The sequence below is a fragment of the Anolis carolinensis genome, chromosome 5, assembly GCF_035594765.1.
Source record: "Anolis carolinensis isolate JA03-04 chromosome 5, rAnoCar3.1.pri, whole genome shotgun sequence".
Taxonomy (NCBI): domain Eukaryota; kingdom Metazoa; phylum Chordata; class Lepidosauria; order Squamata; family Dactyloidae; genus Anolis; species Anolis carolinensis.
Window position 1 is genome coordinate 155,322,209 of NC_085845.1, and position 20,533 is coordinate 155,342,741.

At 42.8% G+C, this 20,533-nt stretch overlaps 1 protein-coding gene across 2 annotated transcripts; it reads left to right on the forward strand.

Annotated features, from left to right (window-relative positions):
* The first annotated feature begins 1,344 nt into the window (after nt 1-1,344).
* LOC100565505 (glioma pathogenesis-related protein 1) lies at nt 1,345-19,095 on the forward strand. 2 transcript variants are annotated; one of them, XM_062982639.1, is made up of 6 exons: nt 1,345-1,618; nt 7,414-7,659; nt 9,922-10,028; nt 17,191-17,279; nt 18,655-18,684; nt 18,776-19,095. In XM_062982639.1, exons 1-6 carry the CDS (start codon nt 1,424-1,426, stop codon nt 18,892-18,894), a joined length of 786 nt encoding a protein of 261 aa, XP_062838709.1. In that variant the 5' UTR covers nt 1,345-1,423; the 3' UTR covers nt 18,895-19,095. The 2 variants fall into 2 exon arrangements, with proteins under 2 accessions (XP_062838709.1, XP_062838710.1); XM_062982640.1 differs by lacking the exon at nt 7,414-7,659 and having other exon boundaries at nt 1,346-1,618.
* Nucleotides 19,096-20,533: the final 1,438 nt, after the last annotated feature.

Consider the following 20,533-nt stretch of genomic DNA (forward strand, 5'->3'; position numbering starts at 1 on the left):
CTTTCTGGTGCTTCGGTGTACACATACACCATTTCATGTGCAAAAATATTGAAACATATTGCAAATAAAATAGCCTTCAGTCTATGTGTTTACGGTATGTATGAAAAACGAACAAATTTCACGTCTAGACTTGGGTTCTGTATCTATATTCAAGTATTCCAAAATGGCGAAAAAGAAAACTGAAATACAGAACTCTTGGTCCTAAGTAATTCAGATAACGGATATTCAACTAGTGTATAACACTGTTCAAACATGCAGCACCCACGAGGAGAGGCAGTAACAAATAAAATGCGCTATATTGTTATTTATTCAGTCCCTGGATAGGACACAGCTGCAACATCTTAGAAGGCATCTACACTGTAGAATGAAAACGGTTTGACACCACTGGAATTGCCATGGCTCCTTGCTATGGGATCCTGGGAGTTGTAGTTTGGTGAGGAACCAGCATTCTGGCAAGGAAGGCTCTTGTAAAGCTAAAACTCCCATGACTCAATAGTATTAAGCCAGGGCTGTGTTGTCAAAGGCTTTCATGGCTGGAATCACGGGTAGCTGTGAGTTTTTCAGGCTGTATCGCCATGTTCCGGAAGCATTCTCTCCTGACGTTTCACCTGCATCTAGGGCAGGCACCCTCCGATGTTGTGAGATCTGTTGGAAACTAGGCAAGAGGGTTTTATATCTGGAAAGTCCAGGGTGAGAGAAAAAAATTGTTTGTTTGAGGCAAGTGTTAATGTAGCAACTGATCACCTTGAAGAGCATTGAATGGCCTTGCAGCTTCAAGGACTGGCTTCTTACTGCCTGGGGGAATTCTTTTGATAGGAGCTGTTAGCTGGATTTCAATGGCTTCGCCGTGTAGTCTGACATGGTGGTTGTTAGCGTGGTCCAGCATTTCTGTGTCCTGAAACAATATGCTATGTCCAGGTTGGTTCATCAAGTGCTCTGCTATGGCTAACTTCCCTGGTCGTATTAGTCCGCAACTGCAGTGCCTTTCACGTTCCTCGATTTGTGTTTAGGCAATCTGCGTTTGGTGGTCCCTATGTAGGCTTGTGCACAGCTGCATTCATTCCACAGCTGCATTCATTCCTCATCCTGATTTCCACGAGGGAAAGTTTGGGTCTGGATCAATGAAGTAGCGTTATAATATCTCTAAACTAGCTATCCAATCTTATAAAGTGAATATCCCACGATGCCTTATATTGCAAGCGAAGTGGAAGAGTCCGCCTGCTCGTGAGGGAGTTTTTTTAGCGAGGCGGAAGAATCCATTCGCTAATTGGGGGGGGGGGGGGGTAGAGGAGAACTCTATTAAGGGTTTGGCCCTCTGTTGGATTTAGGAGCGAGTCAGCCGTTGGAGGGAAGCCGTTGGTTGCGCGCGCAGCCCCTCCGGGTTTTTTTTTAGGGAACGGCCGCCGCTGCCGCCGCTGCTGAGATGGGGATGGGGATGGGGAGGGCGTGCGCCTGGTTTCTGCTGGGGCTCTTTGCCTCCGCCATCACCTTGGGAGCGAGCCAGATGTTCGCCCCTTACCCCGACATCAACAACAAGACCTTTATCAAACTGTATGTCGACGCCCACAACAAATTCCGGAGCGAAGTCAAACCCAGCGCTGCAAACATGCTGTACATGGTGTGTGTGTGTCCTGGGAAACAGGGCGGAGGAAATGGCGGGAAAATGCAAGTCGCCATTAGGATCTGAGGAAAAGGCTTTTCACAACAGAGCGCGTCTACTCACTACAGGATTAAAGCGCTTTGACACCGCTTTTAACATCCGTGGCCTAATGCTGGTGAATCCTGGGAATTTTAGTCTGGCGAAATGCCAGCACCATTGGACAGGGACGGCCAAACACCTTCCAAAACTCCAACTCATAGAATCATAGAATAGTAGAGTTGGAAGAGACCTCAAGGGCCATCTAGTCCAACCCCCCGCTAAGAAGCAGGAAATCGCATTCAAAGCACCCCCGACAGATGGCCATCCAGCCTCTGCTTAAAAGCCTCCAAAGAAGGAGCCTCCACCACGGCCCGGGGGAGAGAGTTCCACTGCCGAACAGCCCTCACAGTGAGGAAGTTCTTCCTGATGTTCAGGTGGAATCTCCTTTCCTGTAGTTTGAAGCCATTGTTCCGTGTCCTAGTCTGCAGGGCAGCAGAAAATAAGCTTGCTCCCTCCTCCCTATGACTTCCCCTCACATATTTGTACATGGCTGTCATGTCTCCTCTCAGCCTTCTCTTCTGCAGGCTAAACATGCCCAGCTCTTTAAGCCTCTCCTCATAGGGCTTGTTCTCCAGACCCTTAATCATTTTAGTTGCCCTCCTCTGGACGCTTTCCAGCTTGTCAGCATCTCCCTTCATCTGCGGTGCCCAAAACTGGACACAGTATTCCAGGTGTGGTCTGACCAAGGCAGAATAGAGGGGGAGCATGACTTCCCTGGATCTAGACGTTATTCCCCTATTGATGCAGGCCAAAATCCCATTGGCTTTTTTAGCTGCCGCATCACATTGTAGGCTCATGTTTAACTTGTTGTCCACGAGGACTCCAAGATCTTTTTCGCACACACTGCTGTCAAGCCAGGCGTCCCCCATTCTGTATCTTTGATTTCCATTTTTTCTGCCGAAGTGAAGTATCTCCCTGGGTTCCCTAGCATTGAGCCGCTACAGTTAAAATGATTTCATACTGCATTAATTCTGTAGTGTAGTCGCAACTAGAAATGCAGGTGGTACACATGTGGTGTCACTGTCACATACAAAAAGTATATTGTGTTGTCGAAGGCTTTCATGGCCGGAATCACTAGGTTGCTGTGAGTTTTCCGGGCTGTATGGCCATGTTCCAGAAGCATTCTCTCCTGACGTTTCGCCCACATCTGTGGTAAGCATCCCCAGAGGTTGTGAGGTCTGTTGGAAACTAGGCAAGTGGGGTTTATATATCTCCAGAAAGTCCAGGGTGGGAGAAAGAACTTTTGTCTGGGAGTACACCTCCCAAGAAAGGATTGCCCCAGGCAGGAATCAGCCAGGCTTTGAAGCTGCAAGTCATTTTAATGCTAATCATGGTGATTAATTGCAACATTCATACTTGCCTCCAACAGACAAGAGTTTTTTCTCCCACCCTGGACTTTCCACAGATATATAAACCTCACTTGCCTAGTTTCCAATATACCTCAACTTCTGAGGATGCCTGCCATAGATGTGGGAGAATCACCAGGAGATAATGCTTCTGGAACGTGGCCATACGGCCCGGAAAACCCGCAGGAATCCAAAACTATATTGCTTGAGACCACTTAAAACTATCCTATTATAGTGGTTTGGTCCTACTCTAGCTGCTAGGCTTGCTCAAATAATTCGTTTTCCCCGTTTACCGTTATTGATTCGTTTTTTTCGATTGTTTTGAAGCAATATCGAACCTTGGTTGTCCACACGTCTGGATATCGCAGTTTCGAATCGCGAGAGGCCGTTTTTTCTTATTTCTTCGTTTTTTTCGAAAAGAAAAAAAAGCTTTTGCAAAGCACCCAAACTCCTTTCCTTTTGCCCCTCAGCCAATGGGAGGCTCAGCCAATGGGAGGGGGCGAGGGGGAAGGAGGCCGAGGAGGAGGAGGAAGACGGAGGGGGGAAATGGCCGCCGCCGCCGCCGCCTCGCCTCAGCTCAGTGCATTAATTAATTGGGCCTTAATGAGCCCCCTTCCAAGCCAAACCCACCAGAGAAACACCCTCAATGCAAACCTTGCAACGTCCTTCTCTCCTTCTTGGACACAAAGGCAAAGGGAGGAGGCACTTCGGGTTCCCAAGCGACCTGAAAAGAGCCTTAGAGAAAGGGAGAGCCAGTGCGCATGCTCCACCCTCCAAGGCACACAAGGGGGAGTTCGCATGGGAGCCGGAAGTGTTGGGGCCTCCGTCCCTCCCTTGCTTTTCCTCTTTGGTCTCCCTATCTTGAACACAGAACACGCATGAAAAAAAACACACCATAATTTCACAATATATAGTTTAAATAACAAAAGGAAGAGGAAGGAAGAGGCCCGGGATGCGAGGGGGTGTGGGCCAGGCCCGTCCTCGGCTGCTCCCAGGGGCCCAGATTCGCACCCTCCCTCCCCCCAATACAGGTCTCCAGTCCATACCACGCTACATGAACTTGAATGGATACTGTGGTTGTGTTGTCGAAAGCTTTCATGGCCGGGATCACACTGTTGTGGTATGTATTCCGGGCTCTATGGCCATGTGCCAGAAGCATTCTCTCCTGACGTTTCACCCACATCTGTGGCAGACATAGAGGTTTTGACGTCTGTGCGAAGCTAGGCAAGTGGGGTTTATATATCTGTGGAAGGTCCAGGGTGGGAGAAAGAACTCTTGTCTGTGGGAGGCAAGTGTGAATGTTGCAATTGGTCACCTTGATTAGCATTGAATAGCCTTGCAGCTTCAAAGCCTGGCTGCTTCCTACCTGGGGGAATCCTTTGTTGGGAGGTATTAGCTGGCCCTGATTGTTTCCTGTCTGGAATTCCCATTTTCTGGGTGTTTCTGGGAAGGTAATGGCACTCCATGTAGTCATGCCGGCCACATGACCTTGGAGGTGTCTATGGACAACACTGGCTCTTGGGCTTAGAAATGGAGATGAGCACCAACCCCCAGAGTCAGACATGACTGAACTTAACGTCAAGGGATACCTTTACCTTTACCTACACACACACACACACACACACACACACAAGCAGGGACTATATATATATATATATACACAATATATATCACACACACACCAATTTAACAAAGTTTCAGCCACAAAAACAAAGTTTCTGAAGTAGAACAATGACTTTCACAGTAAAGACAACCCAATTTAACAGGAAATAAGACTTTCAAACCAGGAACAGATTACTGCAATTATTAAAAAAAGGTTTATTATAAAAGCTATGAAAATTTGCCAAAAATCAGAGGATAAGGGAAACGTTCCACATTTTGGTGCGCTATCAGTGTTAAATGTGTTCTACCACTGTACCAAGTTTGAAGAAGATCACTCAAAAAATGAGGGCGGGAGAGCCCCCTAAGTCCCCCCCCCTTCGGGCTGTTTTTGGGCCACCGCGCATGCGCGTCCGCCATTAACGAATTAATTTAGAAAATAACGAATTTTCATTAATTTCGAAAAATTTTGGGGGCCAAATTCGTTATTAGCAACAAAAACGAAAAAACTGCCCCCTCTAGTATTGAAACGAGTTTAGAATCAAATTTTTCATGGATCGATCAAGCCTACTAGCTGCCATGGTAACATCTTATGAAGTCCTGTAATTTGTAGTTTGACGAGTCACCAAGCCTCTGGCTTAAACCAAGGAGCATCTACACCAGGCATGGGCGAACATGGGCCCTTCAGATGTTTTGGACTTCACCTACCACAATTCCTAATAGTCACTAGGCTGTTAGAACTTGTAGTTGAAGTCAAAAACACCTAGAGGGCACAGGTTTGCCCATGCCTGATCTACACTAGAATGAAAACAGATTGACGCTATTTTATCTGCTGTGGTTCAGTGCTATGGCATCGCATTGAGCCATGACATTTAAAAGTGTCAAACTGCATTAATTGTACAGTGCAGATGCATCCTAAACGCTCCAGGCTCAACTGGAGAGAGCAAATATAAATATTTCAATACATAGGTAAATTAATAATACTCTATTGGCGTGGGATCATGAGTATGTTATGGAACAGACAAGAAAATACAACAATATGTTGCTATATTGTCACTTACTAATGAGTGATCCAGCTGAGGACTCCAGATGCCTTGGATTATAAGTCTAGTAGCAGTAGTTGGGCCTTAGAAAATTACATGGCATTCAAAATGAAAGAATTAAAACAGATTATGTGTTTACCAACGATCTAGAAGCTTCCCTCTGAATTAAAAAGCACAGGGGGAAATTATAGTTATCTCGAAATTTAGCAGTTTGTTTAGTATTTTCCTATTTCCTGAAATCTCATGTACCATAGAGAGATTCCAGTCCTTGATATTCAATCCATGGATGCAATATAATCACTCAAGAAGTACCCCATAATGTCAGAGAGGCTTTCTCTCTGTCCTGTGATCTTGACTAGTGTGTTTGGTGAGGATTAAAAAAAGAGCTTTTTCAATGACTGCTCCACAATTCTAGACTTCCCACCCACCGCTGGCTCAAATGATGACCCTTCATGTACTCTTCTTTCTGCCCTGTTTCCCCAAAAATAAGACAGATTATATCAATGTTTGCTCCCAAAGATGCGCTAGGTCTTATTTTCAAGGGATGTCTTGTTTTTCCTTGATGAAAAATTCACATACATTCTTGAACAAAAAAATGAACATTTACCATATATTGTCCAGTAGTTGTCATCACAAACCAACATAATCAGACAAACTGTGAATCCTATCAAGAATTTCTTGTTACTAGCATTATTTCCATGTAAAACAATCTACGGTACGTACATTTACCAATCCTGCATGCTCTGGTGTTCTGTTTGGTGAGCATGCTTCAAAAAAAATTATTTTGCTAGGTATTACTTTTAGAGGAGGCCTTATATTTAGCAATTCAGCAAAACCTCTACTAGGTCTTATTTTCAGGGGATGTGTTATTTTCAGGGAAACGGTGTTAGTAAGCAACCTTATTATTTAGGCAGGCCTTTGACCTTTAAATTGCTGTGGCAGAAGGATCTTTTTATTGTATTATGTTTTTATGTTTTAGTTTGTTTGAATATACAGTAGAGTCTCACTTATCCAACATAAACGGGCCGGCAGAACGTTGGATAAGTGAATACGTTGGATAACAAGGAGAGATTAAGGAGAAGCCTATTAAACATCAAATTAGGTTATGATTTTACAAATTAAGCACCAAAACATCATGTTATACAACAAATTTGGCAGAAAAGGTAGTTCAATATGCAGTAATGCTACTGTATTTACGAATTTAGCACCAAAATATCACGATGTATTGAACACATTGACTACAAAAATGTGTTGGATAATCCAGAATGTTGGATAAACAAATGTTGGATAAGTGAGATTCTACTGTATCTTTAAACTTGCAGTTTAGTGTTTTTATGATAAATGTTTAATTTAATTTTTGTATCAAATCAGTCTTTAGTCGGGTAAGAAGAGCGGGATATAAATACTGCAAATAATAAATAACTTGTGAGTTCTTTTGCATCCTGGGTCAGGAGAAAGGTGGAATAAGACTTAAATAGTTAACATAGATCAATTCTTGGCTGAAATGTAGAGATCATGATGAATACATTATCCAAATCTTTTGCCAGGCTGAATTAGACCCAGAGGCCAAACGTTCCCCTCAGCTTCCCTATTTATAACATGTTCTTGTTTGTGAAAGCTAGATATAAAAGGTATCCAAATAGAAATGTTATATTTTAACAAGTGGATGAATTAAAGTATATTAGAGTTTTACTAGAGGTAGAACATTTACTATTTTTATTTGCAGACATTTGATATAGCTTTAGCTAGAATAGCTAAAACTTATGCAAAGAAATGTATCTGGGATCACAATGAACACAGGAACATCCATCCAGATCCTAAATTTAGGCCTTTTGGAGAAAATATGTGGATGGGAGGTGCCAGCGAAAGACCATTTAATGTTGCTGCTGCCATTGAAGCCTTTCACTCAGAAATAAAATACTATGATTTCAGTACTCACAAATGTACACATGTGTGTGGTCATTATACTCAGGTGAGTTTTATCCTTCCCTGCTCGCATACTTTACAGATTTTGAAGCATAATATCAGTATTTTGGGGGGTACTGTTCCATTATCCAGGTGGAATCCAAAAGGGCCTAGACAGAGAAAGATAGTCCATTTTATGGGGGGGGGGAGTTGAGAGAGGAAAGCCATTTTGCTGATTATTCCTCCCCCTTTACCATATCATACTTGATGATTGTTTTGAAGATAGCAACATGGATAGGGAGAATAACAGGAAACTCAGTTGGTGTTATAGTAGCTGAGTACAGACAGTCCCCAAGTTACAAAACAAGATAGGTTCTGTAGGTTTGTTCTTAAGTTGAATTTGTTTGTAAGTCAGAACAAGTACATTTTAAAGTATAGATAAGTTTTAAATAAGCTTTTTTTGCTGTCTATGCCCCTGTTCAAAACATTTCACCTCACTTTCTGTCCTTGTGATAAATGGATTTAGAAAAATTGGGCTTGTTGTGAAAACAGCTTTTGGATAGGGCAGTCAGGCAATCTGCCCTTTCAGTGTTTTTGTAAATACTAAGGGAACAACTTTAAAGAGATCACAAGAGAGCCTCTTGCGTAGTGGGACTTCCTAGAAATAGGAAAGATTTGGAATGATCTAGAATTTTTGAAGACAATATTATTTGTTTATTTATTTATTTATTTATTTACAGTATTTATATTCCGCCCTTCTCACCCGGAAGGGGACTCAGGGCGGATCACATTATAACACACATAGGGCAAACATTCAGTGCCCATAAACACATCAAACAGAGACTGAGAGACACACGCAGAGGCAAGTTAACGTTCTTCTGAGGGGATGTTCGATTCTGGCAACGGGGGAGCAGCTGCTTCATCATCCACACTGGCGGCACTTCCTCATTCCAGGTCGTAAATTAGTTAATCTTGCCTCCCCACTTTATAAGTGGTACCTTATCTCCTACTTGATAGATGCAACTATCTTTCGGGTTGCTAGGTCAGCAACGAGAAGGGGCTATTTTTTATTTTTAATTGACAGGTGCTCACCCTGCCACGGGCTGGCCTCGAACTCATGACCTCATGGTCAGAGTGATTTAAGGCAGCTGCTCAACAGCTGCGCCACAGCCCGGTGCAACGGGGATTGATAACCAAACTGCTACAATTTTTGTGCCTTTGTCTGACTGGGGAAGCAGTGATTGAGGTCCAGACTTCCAGCATACTATAATGGAAAGCCTGAGATGAAAGCACCAATTTCAATGTGGTTACAGTAGGAACTGTGTAGCCAGATATAAAAGGACAAATTAAGTTTATTTCTGTTTGTGAGCACAAGGATGATTTTATAACTATTCGTTTTAAGCTATATCTCAAAGCAGGTGTCTATTATTACTGTCTCAGTGTTTGGATAATTAAACTGTTTATAAAGCTTTGATACCACCTTTATGTTAAATATACTGTAATAAATAGAATGTGGTTATTGTAGTATAATATGAAAATATGAATTGGAACAATATTAAAAGATACATTGCTGATTCTTAAAGCCTGTTCACATGAGCCTCCTCTGTTGCTACAATTGCACTTTCTGTAAAAATGTTATTCATAAAATCATAGAATTAGAAATGATTCCCATCCCATCCAGCTTTCTGGTATGCAGGAATACACAATCAGAGCATTCCCGACAGGTGGCCATCCACTCTCTCCTTAAAAACCTTCAAAGATGAGAGTACATTTAGAGGCAGTACATTCCACTTGAAAACAGCATGATGGCTTTTTTCCCCTACCTTCAGAACCATTTCACTAAAAACATATTTCCTACCGCTACCTTCCCCAAGACCCCATCTCTGTCTCTTTTTATGTTTCATGGGGACAATAAATTGTATAACATTATTTGTTCTCTGAAGTTGGAGTAATTATATAAATAAAAACTTTATTTATATCCTGCCCCATCTTCCAACAAAGGACTTCTTGATGAAGATATTGCCCAGTAGCAGACAGGGCAAAGGCCAGTATTGATGAAAGGAACACAGATTTATTCTGCCTTCAGTTTATTTACAAGTTCACATTTCCATATTTTTATGTAAATACTGTATGTTTAAATTCTCTGTTGTCCAGATCAGAAATAACTGCCCTGATGGGGAGCATTTCTGCCTGGCTGTATTCAGTTGGCGGGGTCAAAGTTCTCAATTCCTGATAAAAGGTATAAAATGAGAGGTACTTTAGGAGTAACTGAATTTTACAAATGAGTTCTTTTATATTTGATTTATAATAAAAACCTATTTCTTTCTAGGTTGTTTGGGCTTCTTCTTATAAAGTTGGCTGTGCTGTTGCTTTCTGCCATAAAGTGTTCAAAGGAGGAGAGAATATGGGAATGCTAGTGTGTGATTATGGTCCAGCGTAAGTTAAAAAGATGTAAAGTATTCAAACTTGGTTGCTCCCAGAGGAAGTACAGTATTCTAATATCGTGGCTATTGTAAACGTAATTGGAATCACATGTGTATTATTATTAACATATGAAGAATAATCAGAAAATCAATTGCAATATTTTCTCATCATTACTGTCTTTTACAATTCATTCTGCCCTAAAATACCAAAGTACAGTAGAAAGCTAGGAAAACGATATACTAAAACCCATGTTCACACTTCTGGAATTGTTTGCGAGAATTCTTTCCTGTAAGAGTGTTTTCAGCTTCCTACCCATGGTAATAGGAATGTTAAACAAATGTCCAGCAGTGGTCCTCATCCACCACCAGACCCCTGGTACCATGGTTTATTCAGAAATTAACACTTCCATGTCATCCACTCAACAACTCCCCACAACTAATCAATCAACCCAAAAAGTTGATTCCATGGCCATCTAATAATATGTAGTTCATTGGTGGCTGATAATTCCAAAAGTTATTTGATTATATCTCGCCTTTCTTCCTGTATAAGTTAAAAATCAATATAATTAAAACAATGGAAATGCTTGTGCTGTTTAACATGTAGCACATTCACCCTCACATGAAATTTGAACAGCAAAGTTTGTGGCAGTAGCAGATATATTCATAATCTGGCAAATCTGTTTATACACACTAGCTTGGGGTACTAGGCATTGCCTGGGTTATTCGAAAAAGTCCTTTTTTATTTTACAAAATGCATAAAGTTGTGGGTGAACTACTACTCACATCATGCCAGGTTAACCCCCTGAAACTCCATCAGTGGTTAAAGTACGTTGTGTTGGGAAGTTTACTCTCTAGATACATCATCAGTGCGGTCCGTGTGTTCTCTGGCTGCAGGGTGAACTACAGATCCCACCATGGGTCAGTTTCCCTCAGACTCCTCCAGTATAATCAGTTGGTCATGGGAGTTCTGTGTGCCAAGTTTGGTCCAGGTCTGTTGTTGCTGGTGATCATGGTGTCTCCAGATGTAGGTGAACTACCACTTTCAGAAATGAAGGTCAGTTCTCCCCAAACCCCTCCAGTATTCAAATTCGGCATATAGGGTATGTGTAAGTTTGGTCCAGGTCCATTGTTGGTGGTGTTCAGAGTGCTCTTTGATTGCAAGTGAACTATAAATCCCGGTATCTACAGTGTCAAGATCAATCCCCCCCCCCCAAAAAAAAACCCCTACCAGCATTCAAAAATATGCATATCGGGAATGCGTGCTAAATTTGGTCCATATCCATCATTGCTTGGGTTCACAGTGCTCTCTGAATGTAGGCGAACTACAACTCCTATAAATGAAGGTGAATTCCCCTCAAAGACCTCCAGTATTTTTTGTTGGTCATGAGGGTTCTGTTTACCAAGTTAGGTCTAGGTCCATCATTGGTGGGAATCAGAATGCTCTTTGATTGCAGATGAACTATGAATCGCAGTACCTACAACTCCCAAATGTCAAGGCTAATTCTCCCCAAATCCTACCAGTATGTTCTGTTGGTCATGAGGGTTCTGTCTTCCAAATGTTTAGGTCCATGGTCAGTGGGAATCACAGTGATGCAGGGTGAACTACAACTTCCATCATGTTGAGTCAGTCTCCCAACCCCCTCCAGTATGTTCAGTTGCTGATCAGTTCTGCTCCATTTGCTGTGTGCCATAGGAAAGGGTTATGGGAGAGGCAGTGGGCGGGGTCATGGGTAGTGGGTAGTATGGTGTTTCTGAAGGACATTGGCAGGGCTCTTGGACATGTTCATGGCACTCACTATAGCCTGCAATGTCATTGGAGGAAAGGCCATTGGTGTCTCCTGATAGGTGTGAGTTATAGTTTTTTGTGGAGATGGGAGCCCGTTTGTGATAGTGGGCACCCCAGCCACATATACACGTACAGATTTTCACTTTTATTACATGTATAAATGTGTATAAATAGATTTGCCAGATTATGAATGTAGATCCTACAGAGCTTGACCATCAGGATCTTCAATCCAGAGTCGTCTTCTTGGAAAGGTTTTGTACTCTAGAGTGGTGGAGGAGAATATGGCTTTCAGTCCTCACTAACTTTTGGATGTGAGGCATCTGTTGAAGTGTTCTTGTTTGAGTCTTACAAGTAAATGTTGAGTGGTCTCCACATCTAATCCGTCTGTAAAAATCTAGCATGCATTCAAGCAGTGCATTTTATGATGGAAAGTAGCTCATGGTCGAAAATCCTCATTAAAATGGGGCGAGGAACTGGTGAGCTGCATTTGGTTTGGAAATTGTTGGGTTAGGATGTCTCCATGTATCCCCAAGAAGAGTAGTGGAGACTTTTACCACATTTATAGACCTCTTGGGGCATTTTGGACCAAAGAGAGGTCTTTTTATGAAGGAAGGCAAATAGAGGTCAACTTGCTTATGATGTCAAATGGTTGATCTCTGCAATGTTCAGCACTGTCTACACCTGTAACTTCACTGTATTGATGTCACCCTGAAACCTGAGAGACTTTGGCCCATTTTACACAGCTGAATGAAATCCCACATTTTCTGCTTTGAACTGGAATATGTGGCAGTGTGGACTCAGATAACCCAGTTTGAAGCAGATATTGTGGGATTTTCTGCCTTGATATTCTGGATTATATGTTTGTGTAGGAGGGCTCCTTTTTTAATGTACCCATGTCTTAACATCTGTCTAGCCTAGATGTTATGTTTCTCTGGATGTCAAGAAAACTCTGGCATTCTAAACAGATTACACCAGATTTTTACTTATTTTTCTGAAAAGAATTTTCTAGTGTAATCATTATTCAGATGGGCTAATATTTGATTATTGAAATAATCAAAATCTTTTGACACTTTGATTATTGAAATGCAGGTGTTACTGCAGCCAGCTGATCATGCAGGGAAAGGTTCTAGATGAGTAAACATTGTGTTGTGTGGTAAAATACAGGACTCCCCATTATAGACCAGGCATGGGCAAACTTCTGTGGGTGTTGAAGTCCAAAACACCTGGAGGGCCGAAATTCGCCCATGCCTGTTATAGATCATTTTTCTTATGGGAAATTATTTTCAAGGGGTTAGACAACTACAGTACCAATAAGTGAGCAGCCAAATATAGTGTGTACATATATTTAGTGATAAAATAAATAGGCCAACTACTGGATACGTAGTGTCATGACAGGACTACTTACTTACTTACTTACTTAGGCGATCCCTCGTCGTTCGAGGACGATGGTCTTCCAACCTTGGTATCTTGGGCGTGTGTTCTTAGGTGACTGAAGAGACCGATTCTTGACCCGCATATTCTCCCGCAGTGAGGACATCGGTTTCCAGGTGGGAGGCGGTCCCGGTCGGGGTTAGCTTGACGCTCCTTCCTCTTGGCACGTTTCTCCCTTAAGCCCTCCGTTCGTGCCTCTTCAAACTCCGCAGCACTGCTGGTCACAGCTGACCTCCAATTAGAGCGCTCAAGGGCCAGGGCTTCCCAGTTCTCAGTGTTTATGCCACAGTTTTTAAGGTTGGCTTTGAGCCCATCTTTAAATCTCTTTTCCTGCCCTCCAACATTCCGTTTCCCATTCTTGAGTTCAGAGTAGAGGAGCTGCTTTGGGAGACGGTGATCGGGCATTCGGACAACGTGGCCAGTCCAACGGAGTTGATGGCGTAAGAGCATCGCTTCAATGCTGGTGGTCTTTGCTTCCTCAAGCACGCTGACATTTGTCCGCCTGTCTTCCCAAGAGATTTGCAGGATTTTCCTGAGACAACGCTGATGGAAACGCTCCAGGAGTTTGGTGTGACGTCTGTACACAGTCCACGTTTCGCAGGCATAGAGCAGGGTTGGGAGGACAATGGCTTTATAAACAAGCACCTTGGTCTCTCTACGGATGTCCCGGTCATCGAACACTCTCTGCTTCATACGGAAAAATGCTGCACTCGCAGAGCTCAGGCGGTGTTGTATTTCAGTGTCGATGTTGACTTTTGTGGAGAGGTGGCTACCAAGGTAGCGGAAATGGTCAACATTTTCTAATGTTGCACCGTTAAGCTGTATTCCTGGCTTTGCAGAGGGATTAGCTGGTGCCTGTTGGAAGAGCACTTTGGTTTTCTCGATGTTCAGTGAGAGGCCGAGCTTCTCGTATGCTTCTGCGAAGGTGTTTAGAGTGGCTTGTAGGTCTTCTTCTGAACGCGCACAGACTACGTTGTCATCAGCATATTGGAGTTCTATAACAGATGTTGTGGTGACCTTGGTTTTGGCTCTCAGTCTGCTGAGGTTAAATAGCTTGCCATCTGTCCGATAGATGATTTCCACTCCGGTGGGAAGCTTCCCATCAACAAGGTGAAGTATCATAGCGATGAAGATGGAAAATAAGGTGGGGGCAATAACACATCCCTGCTTGACACCTGATTCAACCTTAAATGGGTCACTTTGGGAGCCGTTGCTGTCCAAGACTGTTGCCATCATGTCATCATGGAGGAGCCGCAGGATGTTCACAAATTTGTCAGGGCACCCGATTTTTTGGAGGATGGTCCAGAGAGCGCTGCGATTCACTGTGTCGAATGCCTTTGCAAGGTCAATGAATGCCATGTACAGAGGTTGGTTTTGTTCCCTGCATTTTTCTTGGAGCTGTCGAGCAGTGAAGATCATGTCCACTGTTCCTCTGGAGGGGCGGAAGCCATTCTGGGATTCTGGGAGGGTGTCTTCTGAGACAGGGAGAAGGCGGTTTGCAAGGATTCTTGCGAGGATTTTCCCGGCGGAGGTTAGAAGGGAGATACCACGATAGTTCCCGCAGTCTGTTCTGTCCCCTTTCTTGAAAAGGGTGATGATGGTGGCATCCTTGAAGTCTGCTGGGATTTTCTCGGTCATCCACACCTTTTCAATGAGCTGGTGGAGTTGTTGCATCAGCTCAGGTCCACCTTCTTTGAAGATTTCAGCGGGAATCCCATCAGGTCCGCTAGCTTTGTTGTTTTTTTGTTGGCTGATGGCATTGCTGACTTCTTCCAAACTAGGCAGTGCTGCAAGCTCATCCCTGGTTTGTTGTTGCGGGATTTGTGAGAGGGTCTCTTCGGCCACATTGGAGCTGCGATTCAGCAGGTTCTGGTAGTGCTCTTTCCAACGTAGTGCAATTGATGTTTTGTCCTTCAGAATTTTGGTTCCATCTGATGAGCGTAGGGGCTGTATGCCATGGTTTCTTGGTCCATAAATGATCTTTGTGGCTTTGAAAAATCCCTGAGCGTCATGGGTATCTGCAAGGTGTTGGATTTCTTCAGCCTTCTTTGTCCACCAGATGTTCTTGAGTTCTCTGGTCCTTCTTTGGACCTCAGCTTTTGCACTGGCATAGATCTTTTTCTTGGCAGCACAGTTGGTGTCTCTCTGCCATGTTTGGAAGGCTTTCCTTTTGTTATCAATCAGCTGTTGGATCTCTTTGTCGTTATCATCAAACCAGTCTTGATGTTTCTTAGTTAGGTATCCAATGCTTTCTTCGCAGGCTGTGATGATGGAGGTCTTCAGTTTGTTCCAATGTTCCTCAACATTTTCGGGGTGTTCTGTGGGTAGATGATCTTTGAGTGTTGTTTGGAGAAGGGCTCGTTTGGAGGGCTCCTGAAGGGCTTGGGTGTTCATTTTTCGCCTTGTTTTTCTTCCTTGGAGTCTGCGTTTGGGGACGATCTTGATAGCCATCGTGGATCGGATTAGCCTGTGGTCTGTCCAGCAGTCATCAGTACCTGTCATGGCTCTTGTGAGAAGCACATCGCGGCGGTCTCTGGCACGTGTGATAACATAGTCCAGGAGGTGCCAATGCTTTGACCGAGGGTGCTTCCATGATGTCTTGAGCTTGTTTTTCTGGCGGAAGAGCGTGTTGGTGATGACAAGGTTGTGCTCTCCGCATTTGGTGAGAAGCAAGATGCCATTCGAGTTGCTGTTTCCGACCCCGTCTTTTCCTATGATCCCTGGCCACAGGTCAGAGTCCCTTCCGACTCTTGCGTTAAAGTCCCCCAGGAGGATGATTTTGTCCTCCTTAGGTATCTCCGATAGGATGGTATCCAGCTGACAGTAAAATTTTTCCTTGATGTCTTCGTCAGCATCTAGAGTTGGTGCATAGGCGCATATGATGGTTGCCTGTTGGTTTTTGGCAAGGTTAATTCGGAGGGTTGAAAGTCGTTCGTTGATGCCAGTGGGTGCTTCAGTCAGGTGCTTCACCAGGTCGTTTCTGATAGCAAAGCCAACTCCGTGTATTCTTCTTCGCTCTTCTTCAGGTAGTCCCTTCCAGAAGAAGGTGTAGCCTCCCTTTTCTTCCTTCAGCTGCCCCTCTCCTGCTCTCCGGGTCTCCTGAAGGGCTGCTATGTCGATCTTGAAGCGTCCCAGCTCTCTTGCAATGAGAGCAGTCCTGCGTTCGGGGCGCTCGCTGTCAGTGTTATCTAACAATGTCCGTACGTTCCATGTTCCAAAGTTCATTTTTCTTTTTTGGCCGCAGAGTGGTGACCCCTCTGGACGCGGCAGTCCAGTCAGGGTAGGAGAGGCAGACTATGTTTAGGGCACCTTTTCTAGCCCCTTCCCCGTGTGGGGTGAGCAGAGCGGATCCTAAAAAGGGCTGCTCAGTCATGGATACAGCTGCCGGACTACTCAACTGCCTCGGTCCTTGAGGTAGAACGACTGAGTCCATATCCACCGCCCATGTGCCAGTCTGTGACTAGGGGCTTCCAGATTTCACAGTCCTGCCCCCGTCGCCACTCGCTGATCGCCATGGGACTTTTGTAGGTTTGTTTTTATTTTTGTTGGAAGACGCCTGTGCGTGATTTTTTTTAATGTGTGGAGGTCGGTGCACGGCCGGTCAACACACAGTCTTCACAGAGTGAGGTTCCAGCAGTGGTGTGGTTAACACAACGACAGTGGCTTCTCAGTCTGTTGCAGCCTTCTTCCGCCTTCACAGCCGTTGTAACATGTACCATGTTATCCTCCGCCTGCTCCGCCGTTGAGGTCTTTGGGTCTTCGGATTGTGCTTGGTCTGGAACCTCCCCTGCGGCCACTCCTGGGAGTGCATCAGGACTAGCAAAGAAACTAATCTCTATACAGTTGCTCACACTTGCGGTACCCTTTTAATCATATTTGCAGTTGCTTGTAATTTCAATTGCAGTTTAATTTTTATGTACTAAATACCTTACTATGGTCTAAAACATTTGTTTTTTAGGGGCAACTATAAAGGGACCCGTCCTTACAAAGCAGGAAAGCCATGTGATGAGTGCCAAGCAAAAGATACATGTCAGAATAATCTCTGTAGTAAGTATTGAACTGAACAAAACAAACATTCATGATATATATAATTATTCCATCAAAGTCAGTTTCTGAATTCCATTCTATTTATAATAGCAGCTCTAACCAACACCTTGTTAACATGGGATTCCGTCATCAACTTTATCTCCTTCACAGATAAGATTAAAAAATAGTGTTCATTTGTGCTCAACTCCCCCTTCCTTTTTTATTGATACTATTCATTACTCCTTCAGTTTTCTCTGTCATTCTGTCATCTGAAAGGTTAAAGTATATGTTTCTTTTAAACAAATGGACAATGTAGAGAGACTATTGTGAGATGAAAATGGTTGTGTTTTCCCTCAGTACTAATACAGTAATTTTTGATAGACCCTTCTTACTCCTCATGAGAGTTTTTGCAAAAGCACTGAGTGATGCCCTGGAGCTTGGTGGTTGTTGCTGCAAACAACAAAGGTGGGAACCCAGAGCTGAACTGGGTTCGGACTGACTGGACAGCAAATAATAATAATAATAATAATAAAACTTTATTTATACCCCGCCACCATCTCCCCAACGGGGACTCGGGGCGGCTAACATGGGGCCATGCCCAGAGCAATACAATATAACAAAATATAAAACAACATAACATAGCACCATTAAAAATACAATAAATGATAATAGGCATTACATCAAGAAATCAAAAAACAGTAAAACAAGGGCAGGCCACGTGAACACAAAGATAAAACCTGGAGTGAGAGGGACATAGGGGTACTCCACCCCTATGCTGCTGCTGCCACTGAGGCGGCCCCAAAGTCGAATGCTGTAAACACCATGGCAGAACTGAGCTGGTTTGAATCAGTAATGCTTCAGACTACCCCTGGATTTTGTGGTCCATGTTGTTGGACCCTGAGGTATTGAAGTCGCTAAATACAAGATTCTGTCCATAATTCAGTGTGAATGCTGTAATGAGCTATGATTCCTGGAGAGATTAATGTATAACAGTTTAATGCATGAGGATTAATGTATTTTCTTTGTTCCTGGTGTGTTTTTATACAAATTAAAAAATAACAGGAAAGGAGGAGAAAACCTAGCAACCTGATGATACAAAAAACCAAAGTTTGAGACAATTAAAATAGCTTATTTTATTACTCAATTTTTTATTCATATCCTTTTGAAATCCTAAGAGATTGAGGAGGATGAGGTAGCTTTAACCTTCCATCTCATTATACAAGGTGTTTGAAAAAGAACTCCCTATTTCACCATTGAATTAAATTAAATTATATTAAGGATCCTAGAATTTAGAAGAAATGTTCCCTCATTCTTTGTCATGATGTACCTTAAAAGTAGAATTTAATATTTGCAAAGCTTTGCTTCATTTGTTATAGCTACTTTTTCATTTTACTAGGAAATCGAAAACGTGATCAGGAAAATACCAGTATGTACTTCTCTTCCATTTTATTTTTTATGTTTGTTTATTTCAAAAATAAAATTTATATCTAATAAAATTCTTTTCCATTTTTGTACAGGTTATATACATTGGTATCCACCATCCTATAGCTGTTGCGGTTTTAAGGACTTTGTTAATGTTTATAGCATTTGTAGCTGTGTATTTCTTAAAATTCTCTTATCCTGGATTAAATTTTGAAAAATAATATTTCTTATTCATGTAACTTACAAAAACATTCCTATGATTTCTATTTTTTCAAACTAAATTTATATCATTTCATTGTTCTTATGAAACTTTGAACTTTTCTCTTGTAATAAAAAGGCATATTCTACATTAAGAAAATGTTCAATATTTTTAAATGAAGTAGACACTATTACAAAATAAAACAAGTGAAAACTACTTAATATTGTTAATGATTATGTGGGAGGAAAGACACTCATCTTCAAAACAAGTTTATCATAGTTCACAAGTTGTAATTAATACATGCTTTTGCAATGTATTTCATGCCTGATAATTTTATGCATACTGTAGTCTCACATGCCTAATTCCAAGAGTTGGAAAAAGTTATTTAAAAGGATGAGAGCTCCCAGAATTCCCCAACCGGTAAGGGATGCTGCCTGATGGAGTCTGAAAGGTTATTCAGGGAGTCTTACAGTCCCTGAGATGTTACCCCTGCAGTCAGGCAGATTTCCATCTCATTTACACATCTTGGTCCTAAGTAATTCAGATAAGGGATATTCAGCTTGTTGAATATCAACAGTGTTGATGCAGCACCCACAAGGAGAGGCAGTAACAAATAAAATGCACTATATTGTTTATTTTCCGGTCCCAATTCAAGGTGCAGACCATCACCTATAAAGCCCTAAACGGTTTGGGACCCACCTACCTTTGTGACCGTATCTCCTATCATAAACCTGCCCGATCCCTTCGATCGTCAGGGGAGGCTCTCCTGTCGCCACTGCCGATATCTCAGGCCCGCCTTTTGGGAACAAGGGAGAGGGCCTTCTCTGCTGGTGCCCCCCGATTGTGGAACTCACTGCCCAGTGAGATTAGGCAAGCCCCCACATTAGTGGCCTTCAAGAAAGACCTGAAAACATGGCTGTTCCGTTGTACTTTTGGCGAGTAATCACTACATACATCCCTTTTGCTGCTCTCCTCCAATATCTGTCCTCCAGATTGCACCACCACTCTATGACCCTGTTCTCTGTGGTTTTTACTCCTACTTCCTTTCTCACCCCGAGTTTTAACCTAGTGTTCATGTGGCCCGCCCTTGGTTTTATTGCTCTTGTTTAATGTAGTGTATATTTTCTTTTATTGTATTGTTTAATGTGTTACGATTTGTTGTTCTATTTATATTTTGTTATATTGTATTGTTCTGGGCATGGCCCCATGTAAGCCGCCCCGAGTCCCCGTTGGGGAGATGGTGGCGGGGTATAAATAAAGTTGTTTATTATTATTATTATTATTATTATTGTTGTTGTTGTTGTTGTTGTTGTTGTTGTTGTTATTTATTCAGTCCCTGGATTGGACATAGCTGCAACATCTTAGGAGGCATCTACACTGTAGAATGAAAGCAGTCTGACACCACTGGAATTGCCTTGGCTCCATACTGTGGGATCCTGGGAGTTGTAGTTTGATGAGGCACCAGCATTCTGGCAAAGAAGGCTCTTGTAAAGCTAAAACTCCCATGACTCAATAGTATTAAGCCAGGGCTGAGTTGTCAAAGGCTTTCGTGGCTGGAATCATTGGGTAGCAGTGAGTTTTTCAGGCTGTATCGCTATGTTACAGAAGCATTCTCTCCTGACGTTTCACCTGCATCTAGGGCAGGCATCCCCAG